Source organism: Oryx dammah, unplaced genomic scaffold (assembly GCF_014754425.2).
Source record: "Oryx dammah isolate SB20612 unplaced genomic scaffold, SCBI_Odam_1.1 HiC_scaffold_21, whole genome shotgun sequence".
NCBI classification, from domain to species: Eukaryota; Metazoa; Chordata; class Mammalia; order Artiodactyla; family Bovidae; genus Oryx; species Oryx dammah.
The window spans coordinates 4,939,400-4,963,417 of record NW_024070205.1 but is presented as its reverse complement, the minus strand read 5'-3'; the positions used below and the strand labels follow the sequence as shown (position 1 = coordinate 4,963,417).

Here is a 24,018-nt window from a genome sequence, read left to right as displayed (position 1 = left end):
ACAGGTGGATAGATGAATAAAGACATGATTTTATAAGTATAACAAAATGTTGATGGTAGAATCTAGTGGGGGAGGTTACGTTTAAAACTGGTCAAATTAAAAAATAATCAAAATAAGCAGAGGCCGTCTTTATACCTTAATTGGAAGTCACTTAAATGTACAGGAAGAGTAGAATGGGTAGGTAATCCGTGTCACATTAGCAAAGTGGAAAACTACTCAGGGAAGGAGTTATTTACTATAGCCCCAGACCAGGGTGAATCTCACAAGCAGAATGTTAAATGAAAGAAGCCAGATATTAAAAAAAAAATACTCTAGGATTTCATATATGTAGAATAAAACTGGGGGCTTCTCGGGTGGTGCAATTGATTAAGAATCTGCCTGCTCAACACAGGAGACACAAGAGGTGAGGGTTCGATCCTTGGGTTGGGAAGATTCCCTGGAGCAGGAAATGGTACCCCAATTCCAGTATTCTTGCCTGGAAAATCCCTTGGACAGATGGGCCTGGCAGGCTACAGTCCATAGAGTTGCAAAGAGTCAGACATGACTGAGCACGTATGCACAACAGCCATCACAAAATAAAACCAGGCAAAACTGACCTATGCTACTAGAAGTCAAAATTGCATTTATCCTGGGAGTGGACCTTGGCAGTGACCTGGGGTGGGAGGGAATCAGAGGGATGGTGCATCCTGTCTCTTGTTCTGGGTGCAGGTTCACAGGTATGTTCAGCTAGTGAGACTTTTGATCTGTGTAGAAATGGTTCATGCACTTTCCTATTGCGTTTTAAATAAAATTTCCAAAATTGAAATAATAGGACTTCCCACCTCACAGTATTATTTTGTAGTTTAAACTAAAGCCCGTTAGAATGTAAACTCCATGAGGGCAGTCATGAGAATCTGTTTCTGTTGTTGTTGTTGTTTTTTTACTATTGCTGACTTTAAAAAATGCACAATGTGGGGGTTGTGAGTTAAGTTTTATTGGGGCAAAATGAGGTCTACAGCCCAGGCGACAGCATCTCAGACAGTTCCGAGAAGTTGCTTTGAACAGGTAGTGAGGAAGGTGAGTATATATGTGATTTTTGGTGAAGGGAGAGTACATGCAATCAAGCCTATATTTTTTGCAGAAGGTTTCTGCTAGTCACAAGGAGTAGATGTCACCATAAAGGATCTCAGTGTACTCCTAGATATGAGACAATACAAGAATTGGGCTCATAAAATCAACTCTTGAAAACATCTAACAGTCCGATGACGTGTTCTGCCAGTTTTCCCAGAGCACAGAGTGCCTCATTTCTGCTCTCCACCCTGAGCTCCCTCCCAGGAGTGTTGCAAGTCAGCCCCTGCAGCAGCACAGGAGTTAATCCTTGTGGAGGTAGAGGGCAAATGCCAAGTGCCAAAGGGCAAGTGCCAATTAGGAGCTGACACTACAAACACAAGACTAAAGCATGTCCTGGCATACACCGGACTCTCAAAGCATTCCTCATAAATGACAATTCAGCACCCCGCTTGTCTCATCACCTGCCACAGGATACAAACTCTCTCGACATGAGACTTTGCAAGCAATACTAATATTCTATCACCACTCAAAACAGGGCCACTTTTCCCTTTAGCTGCTCGGTCTATACAACACTATTTTCATATCGGATTCATTAACTCACAGACCTAAGTTCAACCCGCCAATTAATCAATGGTGGTGAAGAAATCAATGGCGACCAGTGAACTTTACTCCGTGGACTTACAATGGGATGTTAAAGTTGAAAACTTAGCCTGCTTTTTATGCAGCCTGGGTTAATTATTTTGCTTTTCTTACTGTTGCCCTTATTGGTGATCATGTTCTAACTGGTCTGTGGCATGAAAAACTACTGTCCATTAACATGGCTGGGTATTTTTAGTATTATCCTAAGCTATTTTAAATCAATTATAAAAGTTGTTACAAAGGGACTTAGACAGATGTTGTAAATAATTAACTTTTTTCCCATGAGAAGTATTGTGTACTTAATGAGGAGTCCCTAAGTACTTTTGAATGGTTAAAACCTCTATAAAACACACCACAGAAGATGAAGTCAAAAGGCTTGGCTTTGATTATCATATTAATCATCTCAGGAGAACTCCATGCAGAAGGTAAAACTAATTTTTAATATTCTTTATTCTCTAAAAATTATAAAGTGAAGTTGCTCAGTCATGTCCAACTCTTTGGGACCCCGTGGACTGTAGCCCACCAAGCTCCTCCGTCTATGGGATTCTCCAGGCAAGAATACTGGAGTGGGTTGCCATTTCCTTCTCCAGGGATCTTCCTGACCCAGGGATCGAACCCAGGTCTCCCACATTGCAGGCAGACGCTTTAACCTCTGAGCCACCAGTGAAAATTATAAAGGGAAATTCTAATATTACTTCTCTTGAAATTTGAATATAGTCTTTCATTTTTATGTATCAATATTATAAAAAAAAGATTCTTATCAGTTGTTATAATATTTAGACAAACTTTTTGCTTTGGGAAAAACTACTAAACTATTCCTAAAATAACATAACTTAGAAATCCAAAACAAGACAAAAAAAAGAAAGAAAACCTTTAGCCTCTCTAGTTTTGAGGGCATAAGAGACCAGGATATAAATACCTTAAAGGATATTTTAGGCTAAAAGTATCACCATTTGAAGTCAAGTTAACCTTAATTCTAGTTTTAGACTAGAATCCATTCCTAACACTGCGAAGCTTGTATAATTTTAATTCTCTGTCCTTACAGTGAGAGCTTAATGTGGGAAATTTGAAAAAGAACAAACCACAAATCACCAGCACGATTTTTGATTCTTGACGCCTTGATTTTTATCCTGATTTACTCTTCGGTTGAAAGATCCTGGAGGGGTTGCCATTTCCTCCTCCAGGGGGTCTTCCCGACCCGGGGACGAACCCACGTCTCTTGCATCTCCCGCATTGCCGAGGGGATTTGTTTTTAAATCACTGCGTCACCGGGAAGCCCTTGATTGGATACATTAGGTAGTACAGACAATTAGTAGGACCATACGATTGACTACGTAAACAAGGACACTTCTGAGAATGAAAGTGGGGTTTAGTAATACTCATGTAGGACAGCAGGGCTTAATCGGGACTGTCCAGAAAACGGTACCTGTGGGCTCCCTGTTAGAAATCTTCCTGCCCGGACTGCCTCATGTCGCGAAGTGAGTGTGAGTGAGGAAGGCAGTGCACAAGTGTGGGCCCTTTAGGAGTAGTTCACGGTGTTCTCGGGCTGCAGGGATGAGAGACCAGGCAGGTCACTGAGTATCAGCAAGAGGAATAAACAGAGCAGGAAACCACGGCCATAATGCTCTTTTAAAACACCAGAGGGAATTTGTTGACTAAAATAGCCTACAGATTATCTACAACCGCTTTTAGTTGAATAGCTCGCTACAAATTTTCTGCCGAAAGAGGTTTTGCAATTAAAATTATGAAATAGAATTCATCTGATTTGATGCATTTAATTCCGGGATAAGATAATTTTTGTATGAATAGTTTCCTGTTATTTTTCTGTCTAATTAGGAAAAAAACAGCTGATATAATTGTCTATTAACTGTACCATGAGACATTGCAATATTTTAGCTAATTTTGTAATTATTGTGTGGTTATAATCTTCTTTCACACAAAGAAATGTCAGCTGTGTTCTATTTCTATTAGAACATGCTGCTTGACAAAGCTAGGGGATGCCTCTCTGAGGAAGTGGCCTACCCAGACTAATTCTAACAACTGGGATTTGGGGTTGCTAGCAGACTAATTCTGATTGAAAAGTATTGTCACAAAAATACCTTAAAACGTTAAGTAATAGTAAGTACTGGCTACAGTGTCTGCAAACACTTTGAAATTTAAAATCTATTGTCACTTGCTCACAAATTGTATGGTTTTAAATGTATTTTTCAGTGTGCAGCTTATTGTTTACTCATTTCAGAGAAGCCCTGTGGTTTTCCTAGTGTGGAGAATGGAAGGATTGCCCAATATTACTATACTTTTGAAAGTTATTACTTTCCAATGAGCATAAACCAAAATCTGTCCTTTTCCTGCTTGGTTGGTTATACGACTGCGACTGGAAAACGTGAGGCGCGGACCACGTGTACGGCGGCAGGCTGGTCTCCAGAACCACAGTGCTTCAGTAAGTCAGTGGTAGGGCCGCTCTCATGTGATAACTCACAGATTAGCTGGTGAAACCAGGGGCCCCAGAAGGCAGGTGTCTGAACCTTTCGGCAGATATGGGCAAAATTATCGGCCCTCGGTCTTTTCTACAAAATGAAAGCATATTCTGAAATTCTATAAGCCATGTTTTTCACTAAAATGTTGTCTTCCTTATCTTTCTGCAAGCAGTTTTAGTTATGTATTTATTTTTGGCAGTGCTGGGTCTCCGTGCTGCGTGGGCTTTCTCTAGCTGCCGTGAGTAGGGGCTACTCTCTAGCTGTGGTGCATGGGGTTCTCATCGAGGTGGCCTCCCTTGTTTCAGAGCAGGGGCTCTAGACACATGGGCATCCATAGTCATGGCATGTGGGCTCAGCTGTTGAGGCTCCCGGGCTCTAGACCACAAGCTCAAGTGGTGGCTCGTGGGCTCAGTTGCTCCTCAGCGTGTGGGATCTTCCCAGATCAGGGATCAAACCTATGTCTCTTGCACTGGCAGCTGAATTCTTTACAGCTAGGCCACCAGGGAAGCCCCTTTATCTGTTCTTTTTTTTTTTTTCCTGTTGTTGTTATATTTTATTTACCAAGTAATACTGATTAAAAATATTTACACACCTACTTTAAAGTCCACAGTTTAGCACTCTTATTTGTATGGCTTTAAAAGTTATAGCACAAGATCTTTACATTAAGGACTGGGGGAAAAGATTCATTCAAAACAAAGCCTGATATATTATATACATGTTTTTCTCTGTACTTTATTTTAAATACATTAATTTTTAAATGATGCTCATCTTGTTTTCATCTGGTGGTAAAATATTAGTGCAACTTTTCATCAAAATAAAGTTTACCACAGATATAAATGAATTTTCCCAATTGAAAATGGCCCTTCAGCTGCCATTAAATGAAATTTCTCAACCTAAGTGAAAAAGAATTGGTAGCTCTCATTATAAGAAAAAATATATAAAGTACTACAGCATCACCTACACTGCTTACAACACAAATTTTAAAAGAACTAGAGATGCTTTATAGAAGTTTAGTTGGTTTTGAAAAGGCACATGGGTGTATGTGTGTGTGTTTTTTAAACATTTTAGCAATTTGCCACCACCGTTTGCAGAGATGACGTCTATGACCATCAATCAGGGCAGACAAGAATGTTGTTCAAACTAAAGGAAGCCAGAAGCCAAAATTTAACTGCACAGTAACAATGCACTTTTCTTCATGCAGTCTTGTTTCCTATATATTCAAATTTTCTAACATGCATCAGAATACATCAACTTGTATTCTAATGATTTTACGTTTGATTTTACAACATGGGGGGGCGGGGAACTTGAGGAAGGACATGACCAGGGAAAGAGAGTAAGAACTCTTACCACAATGAAAATATACATTCGTACCCAACTATATAATAAGAATATAATCCATTTAAGTTTTCCAGAAATATACTTCTCAAAGCTTCCCATTCACTTATGGGAAAGATCCCTCCTCTGTGGCAAGTGGGGGGAAATCAGTCTGTTTCCATAGAAACAGTTCAGCACAACAGGAAAGAGTTTAACTTTGGTCCACATGTCTGTTAGCGTAAGGACAGTCACACTGCCCATCATCAGTTCAAAAACCCAACACATAAATTTAAAAATATATGCATTTGTTATTTCATTCTAAAACTGGCATAGGTGTTCTGTTCTCATTTCCTGCCTTTTCAGCTTGGGAATCCACTGTTGATTTGGTCTCTAAATCCTCAGCATCTTCGTGTTCTTCTATAGCAGCCTCGGCAGCATCTGCGTGGGTAGGCTCTCTCTCCTCCTGGTTCATGATTTCAGGGGTCACTTGATCCAAGTCTGCTTCTAGAAGCTCAGTTTGTTCTTCCACTGGCATCTGATTTACCCGTTCAACATGCAGCTCCTCTACATGGACTTCAGTACCTTCTTCAGTCTGAATTCGCCCCACTTCTAGGTAACTTACCTGGACCTGCTCTGGAAGCTCACTCATGTGTGGCTCGTGCCCTTGGCTGTCTTGGAGCAGATCTGGATGGACCTGTTCCACAGTCACTTGAGCTGAATCCACCTGAACCTGGAGCAGTGGTAACACATGCACCTTCCCAGCTTGTTCTATAATAGTCATTGACGTCACAGGTTCAGTTTGCACACGTGTTTCTACTGAAAGAACTTCTTCAGTTACCAGGCGCTCTGAAATACTATGAGTATCACTGAGATGCCTCCTTAATTCATTTCCTTGCATAAACCACAAGTCACACAGAGTACAATGGTTGGGTTTATCTCCAGTGTGTATCACCAGATGATCTTTGAACTGGTCCCAGCTGTTAAACACACTATTACAGACCTGACATTCATAAAGCTTCTTTCTCCCCTTTTTCGCTCCCACTCCAGTCTGGCATGCAGTCAAGTGACATTTGAGGGTACTATTTCTAGCAAATCGTTCATGACAATTTGGACATTCAAAAGATTTTTCACCTGTATGTTTTCGAAGATGCTCTTTAAAATGTCCAAAGTGGTCAAACTGCTTCTCACAGTACTGACATATGTGTATTTTTTTCCCAGTTCTCTGCTTCTTACTGACTCCACCTTCTTCAAGGTGGTAACAACTGAGGTGCTGTTTCCATGCGCTCTCCCGAAGATACCTTTTATTGCATATTTCACACTTGAAACTCTCAGTGGAGTGTGATTTCATGTGTTCCTTCTACCTGTTTGCTTGTGGGGTCAGAGGCACAGCCGTCTTCATCTTTAATCTGTCCCTTTCTATCGCCTTGGCGGTACTTGCTGGTAATATCTGCCAACAATGCCAGAGCGGAATCATCAGAGGAACCTGTGCTCTGAATGTACTTTATGGACTGCTTGGCAGAAGCCATTTCCTCCAACGTTTCGATGCCTTCATCTTCCACTTCGATGGTGCCTTCGGCCATCTCCACCTCAATTTCAACAGGTTCAGATTCTGCAGATGGCAACGACTCTGATAACATTTGAAGTTTCTGCAATCTTTCTTTTTTTTGCTTCACTTTTCCCTGTGGTATTTTCCTCTAGTGGAGCTGAGTTTTCTTTGTTTCTGACTTCAAGGGCTTTGATAGCTTCTAGCATCTGTAGAAATTCTGCTGCTTTCCATACATCATTGGCTTCTTCTTCTCCTTGTATCATTAACTTTGCTGTATATGTGAACTCAATCAAATGACGAAAGGCCATTTTACTAACACCTTCTATCTCCACCAAAGGTTCCTGAGTAAATTCCTGAAAGAATTTATAGAAGAACTTGCTGCAAGCAGCCAGAACAGCCTTGTGGGCCTTAAAATGGTGTCCATCGACAATCAGGGTGATGTCAGTAAACCGGTCCTGCTCTCGCTGTTCATTCAATCGGTCCAGGATCATTTTATGATGTTCAGGGAACTCCTGAAGGCATTCCATCGTCTCTTCGGCCTCCAAGGCCGTCGGGCTGCTCTAATTGGAGTTGGGAGACGCGAGCTGGAGCGGGGTGGGCACAGCGCCGGAGGCTCCGAGCGCCGGGCGCGCAAGTCCGGCAGGGGAGGAGACCCTACAGCCGCCGCGGCCCGCTAACGGCCCGCCAAGCCCCTCGGCCCGTCCCTGGCTCCCGCCTTCCCGGGACCCGGTCCGGCCCGCGGCCCACAACGACTCCCGGGTCGCCTCTCCCTCCCCCTCCCTCCCCCTTCTCCCCCTCCCCGACCGGGCCGGCACTCACTCCCCTTTATCTGTTCTTAATAATACTCTGGGAAGAGAATAAGGGTAATTATTGAAATTGTTATCATCACATGGCAAGGAACAGACACACCATCTAGTTACTTTGAGGAATGAGGAACTTATACAGAGAATTCTGCGGGAGCCAGAAAAATATCTGATGCTGGCCTTAGAAGTATAAGGTTGTTACTTTAGTATTTTATCATTTGAAAGACTCCTCTCTCCTTTGTATGACTTCTCCTTGCATAATATCCATTGAACAATCTGTTTTTCTGAATTTTTGAGTTTAAATTCGTGGAAAGGAAATCTGTTTGGCAGAACCCAATATTTCATGTCAGGCTACACTAGAAACACTAAAGATTATCTGCTGGTTTCCAGGGGGTCAGGTGACCTCTCTCTGTTGACACAGTTCCCAAGCTCTATCTTGCAGAGTAAGGGGCTTTGGTTGAGTCAATTTCATTTAGAAGAAGTACGATGTTTATTTACAGTGGTTGATATGTCCAGTAAACATATCCATGTGGGATAATTATCTATTCCATGACTTGTGGATAGATCACCAATTTAACTTTTACACTTTTTAGTGTTAACACAGATCATAGATTAGCTGCAATAAATGAACCTCATTCATAGCTGGAGGATAAAAGTAAATTAAACATCTGAGATGAGATGTTGTGAGAGCAGTGAAGTAGGAGCTGGAAGAGGATGAAGAGAGTCAACACTGCAGGGTCAGGGCTGAGACATACCCTCTGCGGCCAGACTGCCCTGGTGGATCCTCCTCTACCACTGGGAAGTGGCTTAAACATTCTGGGCCGAACTTTCTCATCTATAAAATGGAAATCACACAACTTCAGCGAGATAATCCATATAGAGTGCTTCCACACAGCTAGTATGACATATTTAACACTAACCTTGGACAAATCTCTTTCACCTTTCTGAACTGGTTTATTATGAGGGTCCATTAATCATGCTCAAAAACTGATTGAACTGCATTTGATGCTAAGATAAATGTCCTATTCAACATATCACTGTCCCAGGTATTTACTAAAAATTAGTTGTGTGAACTCAAAGTAGCATGTCTGTGACTCACGTCTACATAGACTGACGAAGGAGTCTTACTGAGCTCTTAGGCAATCAGAGGCTGAAAAAATAGATGAACACAATTTCCACAATAACCTGTCTGCAGGATTATATAAGGATTCATAGAGTAGGTACATGTGCTTTAGCTACATGATGTGAAAAATTATGTGAAAAATTATCAAATGCAGTGGTCTCAAAAGTATTAGGAAGTAAACCTAAAAGAAAATCCTTCTGTTTCCCATTAATGATAATTAGAAGCAGATCTCTGGATATATTTTCTAAAGTAGATGAGGTAGGGGTGGGGATGACTGAGAAAATCGAAGTCAGTGCATACCAAGAATTTCAGTATCAAACTGAATCAGCTTTTAAAAAGATACTTCCAAAATTAAATTAAATCAAGGAATTGTGAATTCCTTAACATTCACAAAAAAGCGAATTTTTTTTCTCCTTAAAACTCCAAGAATAACACTAAACTTTTGTATTGTTAGTTTTACAACTTAAAAAAAAAAAGCTTAATTTCATCAATTTAGAAAAGAAATATTTTTCTCCCCACAGAAAAGTGCCCTAAGCCTGACTTGGAGAATGGTTACATCTTTGATTCAAAATTATCTTACAAAATACAAGAGAACATGCGCTATCATTGCACATCAGGATACAAAACCATCACAGGGCAGGATGAAGAAGTGGTTCAATGCCTTGCTGATGGGTGGTCTTCCCAGCCAACCTGTAGGAAAGAACACGGTACGTGTTTAAGAATCATCTCCTAACCTGAAGACAAGAGCTTGGGAGTTCAGTCAGTTTAGTGCTTTCTTATAGTGACAGGTATTTTTATTGAAATATAGTTTATTTTTTAGTATATCTACCAATGCAGGAAGTTATTATGTTGTTTCCTTCAAATGTTAGGTGTTTCCTTCATCCAAGGGACCCCATCTTCCACAGGACACCTACTCCAGGAATTCCTACTTTCTGCTAGTAAAAAAAAAAAAGAATTGATGTAAGATAAAAGGAAAGAACTTTAATGAACCTGCTTTTTGCAACATATATAAATGATTTCCTTCATTAGACAAGAATTTGAAATAATGCACATTACTTTATTCTGCAAGCCAATATCAGATAAACTTAAAGCAATCATTTGAATATATGTGTGTGTGTATGTATATATATATATATATATATATATATAGAGAGAGAGAGAGAGAGAGAGAAATGCTGGACTGGATGAAGCACAAGCTGGAACCAAGATTGCCAGGAGAAATATCAATAACCTCAGATATGCAGATGACACTACCCTTATGGCAGAAAGTGAAGAGGAACTAAAAAGCCTCTTGATGAAAGTAAAAGAGGAGAGTGAAAATGTTGGCTTAAAATTCAACATTTAGAAAACTAAGATCATAGCATCTGGTCCCATCACGTCATGGCAAATAGATGGGGAAACAATGGAAACAGTGAGAGACTTTATTTTTTTGGCTCCAAAATCACTGCAGATGGTGACTGCAAGTCATGAAATTAAAAGACGCTTGCTCCTTGGAAGAAAAGCTATGACCAACCTAGGCAGCATACTAAAAAGCAGAGACATTACTTTGCCAACAAAGGTCCATCTAGTCAAAGCTATGGTTTTTCCAGTAGTCATGTATGGATATGAGAGTTGGACAATAAAGAAACCTGAGCACCGAAGAATCAATGCTTTTGAACTGTGGTGTTGGAGAAGACCCTTGACAGTCCCTTAGACTGCAAGGAGATCCAGCCAGTACATTCTAAAGGAAATCAGTCCTGAATATTCATTGGAAGGAGTGATGCTGAAGCTGAAACTCCAATCCTTTGGCCACCTGATGCGAAGAACTGACTCATTTGAAACGACACTGATGCTGGGAAAGATTGAAGGCAGGAGGAGAAGGGGATGACAGAGGATGAGATAGTTGGAAGGCATCACCGAATCAATGGACATGAGTCTGAGTAACCTCTGGGAGTTGGTGATGGACAGGGATGCCTGGGGTGCTGCAGTCCATGGGGTCACAAAGAGTTGGACACGATTGAGCGACTGAACTGAACTGAACTGAACTGATGTATCTATCTATCTATCTATCTATCTATCTATCTATCTATATATATATATATATATATATATGTAGTTAGTGTGGTGTTAGCTATTTAAATTATACAAACTTGCAGATTGGACATCATGAAAAACTTGTTAATGCACAAGCCTTCTGTTGAGTTGTGGCCTTTGGCCAAATACTCCAGAGTAGAATTTGAAGGATGGAAGACCAGTAGGGTTAGGATGCAGAATGCATGAAAAAAGGGACTCAAGAGACAAAGACAAACTTTGACTATTTTTCAGTTTTGCTGACAGTTGATTCTGTTATATGTTTGTTAAGATTCAAAGTAAATAAAAGTTGAAAATACTTTCTGAGATTTCCTTTTAATATTCTAGATTCAAGGATGAAGTCCATAAAACAAATGACTTTCTTTTTTTTTTTAGAAACATGTTTGGCCCCTGAATTGCATCATGGAAATTATTCCACAACACAGAAAACATTCAAAGTGAAGGACAGAGTACGATACCAGTGTGCCTCTGGGTACCACACAGCTTCTGGGAAGAGGACAGAGGAGGCAGAGTGTCACCCGTATGGATGGGCCCTCACCCCACAATGTACCAGTAGGTTTCCGCTTTGAAGACAGCTGCTTTCACTCTGAAAAAGTCCCTCCCAGAGATGGGTGCAAGTTGTTAGGCTAATTATGTTCCTTTTTCCATAATTTTGCTTTTTTTGCTTCTGATTTTAATGATGTTGACAGTAGGCTTTCCTCATTTCAAGCTCTCAAAGAAGAAAGAATCCTTTTAGCTCAGATACTTAAAATGAGTTTATTGATATTTAATAAATGTATAAATTGACAAGCTTTGCTGTGGATAATAGCAAAGTTGCTGAATTTGAATTCAGATATGGCATGTAAGTAGTAAGTGGATTTTGTTCTAGCAGGAAAAATAACACGTCTTTGTTTTTTATTTGTTCTTTCATTTTTAGAATTAAAATGCTCTTCTTTAAGAATAATTGAAAATGGTTATTTTCATCCTGTAAAGCAAACCTATGAAGAAGGAGATGTAGTTCAGTTTTTCTGTCATAAAAATTATTATCTAAGTGGCTCTGACTTAATTCAGTGCTATAACTTTGGTTGGTACCCAGAATCTCCTGTCTGTGAAGGTAACTTTTAAATTTTCATTCACAAATAAAATATTATGTCTGAATCAGCTTTAATTTCTATAAAAAATGTCTCTCATGATATGTAAGCGTTCTTCTAATTCCTATTTTTAAAAATAAATATTGTCTTTTAAATTACTGCTGTTTTCAGCAGTCTTTAATACATTTAATCTGAGTATATAATTAATATGCTTATTTTTTATGTTAGTCTGTAGAGTAGATATAACTTTTAAATATATTGTTAAAAATCTGTAATAAATTGTAAATCTTTTATTGTAATGAATCATTTTTCTTATTGGGAATTAACTAGATCCATTGTGCCAGGTGGCAGCCTTGTAAGGGTACTTTCTTATTACTGGGCCATATATTCCCTGATGTGAAAACACAGACTTCAAAATAGTGGGACAAAGTGCAGAAAAAGCAGCATAAAGTTACCAAGAGTGAAAAAGAAAACTGAAGTCATGCTGTAAGAGCGGCCCTCAAATGGGTCATCGGTTGTTTCATCTGTGTCACTGGCTGTGTTCAGGCAGGTGGGATGATTACCTGTTAGGAGATAGCAATTCGATAGTCATGTAATCACACTGCAGAGTTCCATGAAGAAAGTTCTGGTCTAGCAGAAGAAACAGATACAAGAGAGTAATTGATACAGTGTGAAAAATGGTATCGTAAAGTCAGGTATAAGGTGTTCAAACAAACACTGAAAGTTCTGACTGATGGTGTGGGACCACGTGTACAGAGGTGATGGATAATGTCTGATCTGGGCCTTAAAAGATAGGTAGGAGTTGGAGGATTGGGAGGGATGGGGAGATATAAAGGGCTTGATAGCCTCTGTTTTCTCTGTAACGTAGAAACTACAGAGCCATTACTAACAGGCAGGAGAAAGGCAGAAAAGGAAAGCTTGGAAGAGAGTAGTGACAATTTGAAACAGTTGCTGGGAAGAATGAAAGCTGAGTGACCAGGGGTTGTGTAGTGGGATTGCTCCAAACAGCCAGCAATCTTTAATTGCACTGAATAGTGATTTTAATTTCTTTTATTAAAAACATTCTTTCTAAACTTTTGCAGTGGTGCCTAACAGCCCTGGTCTAACAGTAGAGAGAAGATTGTTGGCAAATTTCCTATAGCATATTATTATTGAACTTAATGGCAGGGTCTTCCCTGGTGGCCCAGCGGTTAAGAATCTGCCTTCCAGTGCAGGGGATGTGGCTTCAATCCCTGATCTCAGAACTAAGATCCCACATGCTCTGGGGCAACCAAGCCCACATAGCACAGTTAGAGAGCAGCTCAGGTGCCCCAAGGAAGAGCCTGAGCGCCGCAACAGTGAAAAGACCCTGCCTGCTGCAGCTAGGACCCAATGCAGCCAGAATAAATAAATATTAAAAAAACTAAATGGCAAGCCTACCTACCTGTCACTTATTCCACACTCCTCTCCCCGCACCAAAAATCAGTCAGATGCCAATGTCCATGTTACTTTTTTCTAGTAAATAGTCCTTAGATGTAAGATGGGCAGTGTTGTAATCTGAGTAACGCCTCTCTGCCCCTCCCATCCCCCCAAAATACTCATATCCTATTCCCCAGAACCTGTGAATGTCCCCTTATGGAACGGAACAATGGAGACTTTGCAGATGTCATGGAGTTAGGGATCTTGAGATGGGGATAATATCTGGGATTATCCATGTGGACTTTAAATGTAATTGCAACCGCTATAAGAGGCGGGAATTGACTACAGAGGATCAAGTATGAGAGGTGGCAGTGGAAGCAAAGGTTGGAGTGGAAAAGGAAGGAATCACGAGCCAAGGTGAGCTGGCAGCCGCCAGGCGCTGCAGAGGCAGACAAGCCACTTCCTCCCTAAAGCCTCTGGAAGAACGCCGCTCTCCCGACACCCAGATCCCAGCCCAGGAAAGCTGACTCTGGACTTGGGTTTCCAGAACTGTAAGAGAATAAACGTGTGGTATGTCAAGCCACTCCATTGTGGTAATTTGTCCCAGCAGTCATGGAAAATGAATATAGTCAGTATTTTAGAACAGTTAAGAGGATGAGATTTTAATTCATATAGACACAGGTTCAGGAATGCCAAGATCCACCACTTATTAATAATTTACTTACTTCTTAAGTTCCTCTGTCTATAATATGGGAAATGAAATAGTCTCTACTTAACAAAATTATTTTAAGATTAAAGGAGATAATGAATGTAAAATTCTGGCTCTTTTTTTGTGTTCTATTGCATGAACTTAACAGCTTAAACCCTAGAGATGGAAATGGCAACCCACTCCAGTATTCTTGCCTGGGAATTCCCAAGGACAGAGGAGCCTGGTGGGCTACAGTCCACGGAGTCGCAAAGAGTCAGACATGATTAAGCGGCTGAGTAACAGCTTAAAACCACATACAAGTGTGGGTCAGCTATAGCTGTGTGTCCATGTCTGAGAAGCAATAGGCAAGCCGCAGTGTCATCTGAGGCTGGACAGGGGAAGAACCTTGCTCTCAAGCTTTCTGTGATCTGTGGCAGATTTCTGAGCTTGGCGGCTACTGAGCCGAGGGTCTTAGTGCCTGCTGGCTGGCCCCTGGAGGCAGCCCTGTGCCCCCTGCCCTGTGGTCCTCCTCCCTTTTTGGAAGCTTGCAGACAAGGCAGCTTCTCCTCCAGATCAGTAGGGGGACAGAGCCTCTCGGGACGAAAGGCCTTGCCACACTGCGTTGCATGGGCATGTGTGCGTGATCACACCTCCACCCTTGTGGCTGTGTTAAACACAGTCACCTCATCGCATCATCTCCGCTGTGTTCATCAGTTAGAAGCAAGACCCCGTTCCTGCTCCTGGGGAGGGCGTGACTCGAGGAAGTGACTGTCAGGATGTGGAGATCCAAGGGGTGACCCCAGTCTGCCTGCCAGACTTCTTTGGGTCCTTGGCACAGCCCAATGTGCTTGTGAGATCTTAACTACTATTTCTGGTGGCTATACAACTAAACATCCTGATGTTTTTCCGTAAGGAAGAAGAAATCGGTGTCCTCCTCCCCCTCTGCCTCTGAACTCCAACCTTCAAACGTACTCAACCACCTACCGGCACGGAGAAACAGTTCGCATAGAGTGTGCACTTAACTTCTCCATGCAGGGAGCAGAAGAGATACGCTGTGAAAACGGGAAGTGGACGGAGCCTCCCAAATGCATTGGTTAGCAGCACCTCGACTAAGCTTTCCCTGACGAGAAACCTGCGTGTGAAGCTAAATGGTCTCTTCTCTCTCAACTGTCCCCTTCCAGAGGACAAGCAGAGGACGACCTGTGAGGCCCCGCCGTCAGTGGGGAATGGCGCGGCAAACCCGCCCTCCGAGGTTTATCACAGTGGGGATAAGGTGGCATACGTGTGTGAGAGGGGCTATCACCTCCGTGGACCAGGAGAAATAACGTGCAACCATGGGAGATGGACTCTTCCCCCTGAGTGTGTTGGTATGTGTGCTGTGTGTCATATCCAGAGCTAAGCCTAGCGTGTAGAATTTTTCATTCTCTTTGTTTAATCCACACGCTTATAGCAATAGTCTGTGGCTTAGAAGAGTTTGACATGCACAGATAGAGCACCTACTCTGTCATTTTTCTGAAGCATATGAAGCTCTCTGTAGACTCATATTTTTAATCCAACATAAAGAATAAGAAAGCAAATAATTTTTGAATGTCCTGATTCTAATATTTTTGCATCTGTCCATGCTGACTCCCCCGCCCTCTGAGCAATAAACCTGGCCTTTCATTGAACTCAAGGATGCAACCAGGTTACAACTCTGGGATGCCACCCTTCCTGTCATCCTCATTTCTTGGCCAGGTCCTGGAGAGACCTCCACATGTTTACCAAGGATAACTATTGCGTAAGAGAAAAGCTGCTAAGGATGCTAGAGAAATTAGCAGAGTAAGAGCAAAACTCCTACAGACAAAAAATGGAACTTTTCATCCATGGGTTGACTGAGATCTGAGATGAAGAGGGAGGAGAAGGAAAAAATAAAACAGGATAATGACAAACGACAGTTTTAGAACTGACCGTAATCTTTAGGTTAAAACACTCTTACCTTTCTGCTCATCTTAAGAATATCTATAGCATGATTCCTTTGTAAGCCAGAAAAGCAAAAAAGACCCATACTTGTTCTTCAGCAAAACATTTGCTGTATTGTCTTGCTTAGTAAATTTTAATAATACGTAGCTGAATGATGTTTCTGTAATTTCTGATGAATTCAGAAATCAATTTTCCTAGATTACATAGTACAAATATTGAAGGACTATTGTCTGGGCAACTGTATTATGTCATTATGTTATTATAAGTTCATGTTAATCTAAAAGTAACCTCTTTTCTTAGAAAATACTGAGAATTGTAATCCTCCACCCAGTGTAATAAATGGGGCTATTATTGGTGAATTATTGGCAAGCTACCCAACAGGATCCTCTGTGGAATATAGATGCAATGAATATTACTTATTGAGAGGAGCAAAAATATCTCATTGTGAACAAGGAAGATGGTCATCACCACCTGTTTGCTTAGGTAAGACAGAGAACACGATGAATTAAAACAAAATTTTCCCCTGCTTTATTGAGGTGCAATTGACATATAGTATAGAGTTAAGGTGTACAGTGTGATGATCCTATACACAAACACACTGTGAAATTATTACCATGATAAAGTTGGTTTACATATCCTTCACCTCGAGTAATTTAGGGGGCTGTTGTCATGATGAGAGCATTTAAGATCCTCTCTTCTGGCGTCTTTTAAGTGTACCAAATAACATCGTTAACTATAGTCACCACAGCGCTTACCAGGTGGCACTACAGGTAAAGAACCCACCTGCCAGTGTAGGAGACGTAAGAGATGTGAGTTCAGTCCCTGGGTCGAGAAGATCCCCTGGAGGAGGAAATGGCAACCCACTCCAGTATCTTTGTCTGGAGAATCCCATGGACAGAGGAGCTTGGCAGGCTACCGCCCATGGGATCGTGAAGAGTCAGACATGACTAAAGCGACTTACCACACATGCACAGGCAAGCCTGTCCCAACCACCTTACCTAGAAGCATAACCTCCCTTCCTCTAGCTCTGTGACAGCCCCTCCCCTCCACTCTTCATTCTTCCGCTTCACTTATATATGTCGTTAAAGATGGACAAACAAGATCCATATATTTAGCACATTTATTGTTTATCGTATTGCGTTTCTCCCAGTTAGAAGGCAATCTCCATGACGTCAAGGAGCTTTGTTTTATTTGCTGATGAATATCAAGTGACAGGTGTCCCACAGATATAACACAATAAGTACATTTCCTGTTTGAAGGTTTTTATTTTATAGAAAGGAAATCATGATGAATCTAAGTGGTTGCTGGTTCTAAACAATATTTTTAATGTTTCAAATTAAGTTTTTATTTGGTTTTAATTGGTCTATTTGGTTTCAATTGGTTTTATTTGGTTTTAGTTTATAATATAACAGAGGTTATATGAAATACATAAATTCACTTGATAGTAATGTAATATATACTTTATTGTGTATGTGAAGAGCTTTAATAATACAAAGTGGTAAATATAAAATACTGCTTTTGATGCCTATCATAATTTTATTGTAAAAATGTATCACTCTCATACTTGTAAGATGAGAAAAGAATTTAAAACAGACTTTGTTTTACAGAGCCGTGTACTGTTAACGTGGGTGACATGCACAGAAATAATGTGGAGATGAAGTGGAATTATGAGGGAAAGATCTTACATGGAGATTTAATCGATTTTGTATGTAAGCAGGGATATGAGTTGTCTCCATCAACCCCACCCTCTGAATTATCTGTGCAGTGTAATAGAGGAGAAGTGAAATATCCTTCATGTATTAGAAAAGGTAAAACAACAGTGCTTCCTGACTTCCCTGATGGTCCAGTGGTGAAAGCCGGGCTTAATTTCACTGCAGGGACCTCAGTTTCTGATCCCTAGTCCAGGAAAGTTCTGCATGCTGCAGCCAAGAAAACAAACAAACAGTGCTTCCTGACAGTTTCTTCAGCCAGTCAGTTCAGTCAGTTCATATCACTCGTGATCAATATGGTTCAAAGGATAAGACCATAAGCTATCTACCACCCTCATCATCCACTCTATAGAACTGGGAATGAGCTGATCAGTTACCAGTTAGCACATACCCTTAAATAGGATGACGATGAGGACATCTTTTAACTTCATAAGTCAATTTTATAAAAGGAGAAATCATGAGATTTTGCAAATGTCACCAGACTTTCAGAGGATGGATCACTTTCTTGTGGGCAACCAGTACACTTGTAAAGCTCACCTCAGGGTGAGCCGGAGAGCATTGTCTCAGAAGGCAACCTGAAGCAGAGGGAGAGAATTTGTGGACTCCTTAGACAGGGGACTGTCACTTTTAATAAGGAAAAAAGGAAGAGAATGCATTCAGAAACATGGCTTCGAGACAGATCTTACACGCTTTCACTTTTGCAAGACAGAAAGGGGAAAAGTAAAATCATGACTGTTAATACTTGGCTAGTTTTTAATGTGTATTTAACGCTATGAGAGTCTAACTGCAAGCATAAATTTTATGTATGATGTGACAGCAGAAAATGCTTTTGATATTTAAAAATTACTTGAGAGTTGTCTTAAAAATGCTTTGACATGAAACATCTTGTTTTATTTCTGTAGCAGTTATGAAAGCACTGGCCACCTACTGCAGCAATTCACTGTGGACTTTAACAATTATTTTTGCAGAATCTAAAAGAATATGTGCATCTCCCCCAGCTATTAAAAATGGAGTTATTAAGAGTTCAACACTCAACACCTATGAGAACGGTTCTTCAGTGGAATACATATGTTTCGAGCACCATTTCCTTCAAGGGGCTAGGGAGTCCTATTGTTTAGAGGGCGTGTGGACTACACCACCTTCGTGTTTGGGTATGTAGTGCTGCGTGTGTCTATTTGTTCAAACTGAGCCCGATTTTCCACTTTCTCTTCTCTTTGAGTTGATGTAACACTAATATAGGATGAGATGGCTGGAAGGCATCACTGACTCAGGGGACATGGGTTTGGGTAGACTTTGGCAGTTGGTGATGGACAGGGAGGCCTGGCATGCTGCAGTTCATGGGGTCGCAAAGAGTTGGACACGGCTGAGCGACTGAACTGAACACTAATATAAAACTTAAGTTTGCATTTGTTTTATTTTATTAGTGTGCCTGATAATTTACTGGTCTCCACTCTTTGCTCTAGATCTGGTCATCGTGTGTGCTTATTCGCTCAGTCGTATCCAACTCTTTGCAACGCATGGGCTGTAGCCCTGCAGGCCCCTCTGTCCATGAGATTGTCCAGGCAAGAATACCAGAATGGGTTGCCATTTTCCACTCCAGGGGGTCTTCCCGACCCAGGAATCGACCCTGTGTGTCTTGCATCTCCTGCACTGGCAGATTCTCTACCATTAGTGCCACCTGGGAAGCGCCAGGTGAGCCTGTAGATCACCAACAATGGGAGTCCAGCCCTCCTAACACGCACTTCTTAAAACCATACACCAGGTACGGGGCTAGTAGGACCTACAGGCTGTGTAAGCCGTGCGGTATGTGTAACCAGGTATGTATAACCGCGGTCATCGTGTTATTGGTGCTGCTAGGAAATGCGCTGACAGCAGGAACAAATACAGGAATGGCCTCCTCGGTCTAGAAGGGGAAACATGTTCCTGCCTCGCTGGCAAGGCAGCCTATAGAAGCGACACCACTTCCCAAGATTCTCAGGAGGCGTCAAACAACATATTTTTAAATAAAAAGAAAAATTTCTTTGTGTTTATATTTATTTCATTTATTTTCTTATTTCACTGTCTTGGACTTTTGTACAAGGCTGAATAGAAGAAGCGGTGTGTATCCTTGTGTTCCAATCTTATAAGTAAATCTTCCAGTATTCTTCTTTAACTATGGTGTTACAAATACTTATAAAACTCAAAGATACAGAAGCCACCTATTTCTATTTTGTTAAGAGTTTAAAAAAAACCTCAGTGAGTTTAATTTTAGCTGTATCTGTAGAAACAATCATATGATTATTATCTTTGCTCTTTTCCCCCTAGAATTACGTTGCTTCTTTTTGAAGGTTAAAGTGTGTTTGTATTTCTGTAACAAATCTCACATGATTGTGATGCATTATGCTTTTTATATACTGCTGAATTTTATTTGCTAATATTCTACTTATGATTAATGTATCTTTGTCATGTGAGAGATTGGTTTGTTATTTTCCTTTTGATTTAGTTTCTGCTAACCTCATACAAGCTGAAAAGTATTGCCTCATCAATTCTCTGGGTTTTGTCTGAGTGATACTATTTATTTCTTAATAATTTTAAGAATTTATCAGAGATATCACCTGAGCCTTGAGGATTTTTTTAAGGAAAGATTTCAATTACAGCTTCAGTTTGTTTACTAAATACCAGGTTATTATCTCTTCTCTCGGTTTCAGTAGGAAGTGGTTTGTATTTGTCCACTATACCTAAATTATCAAATGTGTTGACATAATGTTCATAACATCCTTTTACACTCTTTTTAGTGCTTTAGTGATGTCTTCTGTTATTCCTGCCGTGAAGATGTATCTCTTTCTTGTCATATCTTGCTACAGGTCTATAAATTTTATTAGTCCTTTCAAGAGCCAATATCTTCATTTTTTGATGCTTTCTTCATATGTTGCTATTTAATTAATTTGTATTTTTGTCTTTATTATTTCCTCTCTTCCACTTTCTTGGACTGAGTCACTGTCAAGAGTCCAACTTGTTTCTACCTTTCCTCTGTCCAGCAATCAATCGTTTGTCCCATGGATATTTTATTTGCACTTTCTGAAGAAGAAAAAGGGAAAAAAACTATTTCAATGACTATTACTACTGATCAATATTTTTTAAAAACATCTTTTTTTTTTGCTGTCTTTGAAAACCTTAATGGCATAAAACTCAGTAACTGGTAGGATGTACCCTTTTTCCAAATTCAAGGCAACAGAGATAAATAACAGACTGCTTTCTGTGAGCTTTGAACATATTTTCTGACTTGAGTATTAGTTCCAACTAACTTACTTACTGCGCCAATGCCTGGGAATTTTAAGGTCATTATGAGAAAACAATACAATGGCTAATACTGAAAGGCATCAAGATAGTTTTGTTTTGTTTTCAGAGCCTTGCACATTATCTTCTGATACAATGGAAAATAATAATTTACTTCTGAAATGGAATTTTGACAATAGACCATATATTTTCCATGGCGAGTATGTTGAATTTCTTTGTAAGAGAGATACTTATATAGATGGGTTTCCGGTGTCTGCATCAGAATCCCGAGTGCAGTGTGACAGAGGACAATTAAATTACCCAAGATGTGTTCAAAGAGAAAGGTAAGAAGGAGCTTGTGCCTCTATATTTTTTTCTATTCAGACTTATTCATTATGCTATAAATTTCAGACATATCAGGTTCTGCAACACTCCTACTTTCCTCCTCATTATAGAGGGGGAAAATGTTTATTTTTTAAAGCAAGTGAACTTCAAGAAGCATTAGCTAATTCAACAAGATTTATGGGTAGTCTAAGATCAAAGTCCTGTTTGCTATTTGGTATTTGTAACTCTTTGGCAATTGGATAAATAAACCAATTTATATGAGTCACATCTAAATGTGGAAAAATTAACCTATATGTTCTGAGATAAAAGAAATCACATTTTCAACCATTTTCCATAGAAGCGCATGTATAAGCAACAATGATGCAAAGCACAACTGGACAAACTTTCTACTGAGGGAACAGCATGTTAATAACAATGATGAGATTATGGCATTTATTTTCAGGAACACATATCTATATAAGAATTTGGAAGTTTTTTCTGACATGCTGTTACATAACAATTTTGAAATATATTTTCTACTACTTGATCAATGGAAAACAATTCCGTTCTTTTTTTTCAGAAAAAAATGTTAAAATAATCCAATAAAATAATAGAATTAATTTTATCAGGTCAGAGTTGTGTCTCCTTTGAAGAGACATTGTAAAATGGGAATTATACTCTATATTCAACTAAGAATATTTTTAAATTACTTAATGGCAAAGTACACGTGGTACTCTTTTAGTGATTATAATGAGCTATATGAACTACATAAGAAGCATTCACAAGACACATAGGTGTAAAACTTTTTTCTTTTTTATTGCAATGAAAACCAGAGTGGAAAAAATTATGTGCTAGTTAAATATTTCATTATATCTTGCATTTCCCATTTCTAACACAAAAAAGAATATGCAACTTGGAAAAATTGCAGAAAATGGTGTTAGTGTAGTTAATGACATTGAGTTTTTAAAAAGAAATTGGTGGTATAATTTATCAGGGATGGTTTCTTGCTTTTATCAGTACCTCATTAAAACAAGGACTAATTATATGAAATAGTGAATGGTTAAGATTGTAATAAATACTTGACCAGAAATGATGCTTATTTCAACTCCTTCCCCCTTTTCTCTTTTTTCATTCTTATCAAGGATGTTGTCTTATCAAGAACCCTTAAGGACATAAAAATGAATGGCATAAGATGAACAGCATTTTGACACACTATAAAGTCTTTTATAAAGCATAATTTTTAGAAGAAAACTATTGGATAAAAACCGCTAAGTTTTTAGTTGCACGAAGATTTGACTCTAAACAGTTTACACCGGATATTTTCTATAAATAAAAGCCAGATATATTGTTTTATTTCTAGTTTGGTTGACTTGCCGTGTGACTTCATCTTTGCTGAATGTCTTCCATCTATTAAAAAATCGATCTACACATCAAAATATTTCTGGTTCCTAAAGCCCATTCACTGGGCTATACGGTCCTCAATATATGTGCAGGAATTCACATTTGTCTTTGTAATCTTTGTTAATATTAGTGTTTTCTGTTAATTTTAGTTCAATATTTATGTCAGTACAAAAGAACCAGTCTCACTAGAGCTGTGAAACTATACATTATGTTAGAGGATTTACTTTATTCAATGCAGATGAGACTGCCCTTCAGACTTTAGAAGGATAAAGAACTTTTAAAATCAACTGTACTATTAGCAACAAGGTTAGTAATCAAATTGTGAGTTAGTGAACCATCCACCTGTTCAAATGTTGTCCACAGAACACAGTTATGAAAAGAACACCACTTGCTGTTTTTATATTACACACTTTCAGTCATTTTCTAGATCAGGTCGCTATTGGAATCTTGCAGATTAGAAAATCTGAGATCAATGAGACCAACAAGATAGGCAGATCGCACACCAAAAGATAGTGTGTCAGTAAGACTAGGGTCTATTGGAGTCCTGAAACACCACACGGTCGCTTCTCAGTATGAAGGGAAGTGATTCGTCCAATCGCTGTTACAGCTTTTCACAAGCACCTCTGGTTCTAGGACCCTTGTTAGGACTGGTTGTTGACCAGAACCACACATTTTCCTCTCTAGAAGCTGTATAGTTCGTCTAACTCAAGAAGTTATTTTTCTGGCATGACGACATTCCAGACATTCAGCCCCGACGTATAATTCCTGCTGCTGGGTTAAGAGAGTTTCTCTGGGAATGAAGCTGTGGTTGGACCTAACTTTGTGGATTAAACACAGATTCATTTGATGTTAAACCATATATATTTCAGTCAAATTTCAATTTTATGAGATCCGCTCTGAAAACCTACTGTTGGAGATTAATGGAAATAATGAATATGGACTCGAGGAAGGATAGTTCAAAACACACACGGTTTGTTGTTGTGATTGTTAAGTCACTAAGTTGTGTCCAACTCTTTTGTGACCCCATGGACTGTTGCCCGCCAGGCTCTTCCATCCATGGGATTTTACAGGCAAGAATATTAGAGTGGGTTATTATTTCCTTCTCCTGGGGACCTTCTCAACAATATCAATAGGAAAGTATTAATCCTTTCCACTTAATTCATCAATTAATCCATTAAGAATGATATGATAT

At 39.7% G+C, this 24,018-nt stretch overlaps 1 protein-coding gene and 1 pseudogene across 1 annotated transcript; one reads left to right on the top strand and one right to left on the bottom strand.

The window, feature by feature from the left end:
- The first annotated feature begins 2,028 nt into the window (after nt 1-2,028).
- F13B (coagulation factor XIII B chain) lies at nt 2,029-22,784 on the top strand. Its single transcript, XM_040263722.1, has 12 exons — nt 2,029-2,114; nt 3,929-4,129; nt 9,474-9,659; nt 11,398-11,574; nt 11,939-12,115; nt 15,092-15,271; nt 15,360-15,545; nt 16,438-16,620; nt 17,745-17,945; nt 18,815-18,997; nt 21,232-21,445; nt 22,568-22,784. Exons 1-12 carry the CDS (start codon nt 2,051-2,053, stop codon nt 22,599-22,601), a joined length of 1,986 nt encoding a protein of 661 aa, XP_040119656.1. The 5' UTR covers nt 2,029-2,050; the 3' UTR covers nt 22,602-22,784.
- LOC120880389 lies at nt 4,723-7,565 on the bottom strand (annotated as a pseudogene).
- Nucleotides 22,785-24,018: the final 1,234 nt, after the last annotated feature.

Coding starts and splice junctions, on each gene's coding strand:
- F13B (XM_040263722.1), top strand. CDS start 2,051: ATGAAGTCAAAAGGCTTGGCTTTGATTATCATATTAATCATCTCAGGA. Junction 16,621..17,744: donor ATCACCACCTGTTTGCTTAG/GTAAGACAGAGA, acceptor TTTGTTTTACAG/AGCCGTGTACTGTTAACGTG. Junction 21,446..22,567: donor AGATGTGTTCAAAGAGAAAG/GTAAGAAGGAGC, acceptor ATTCTTATCAAG/GATGTTGTCTTATCAAGAAC.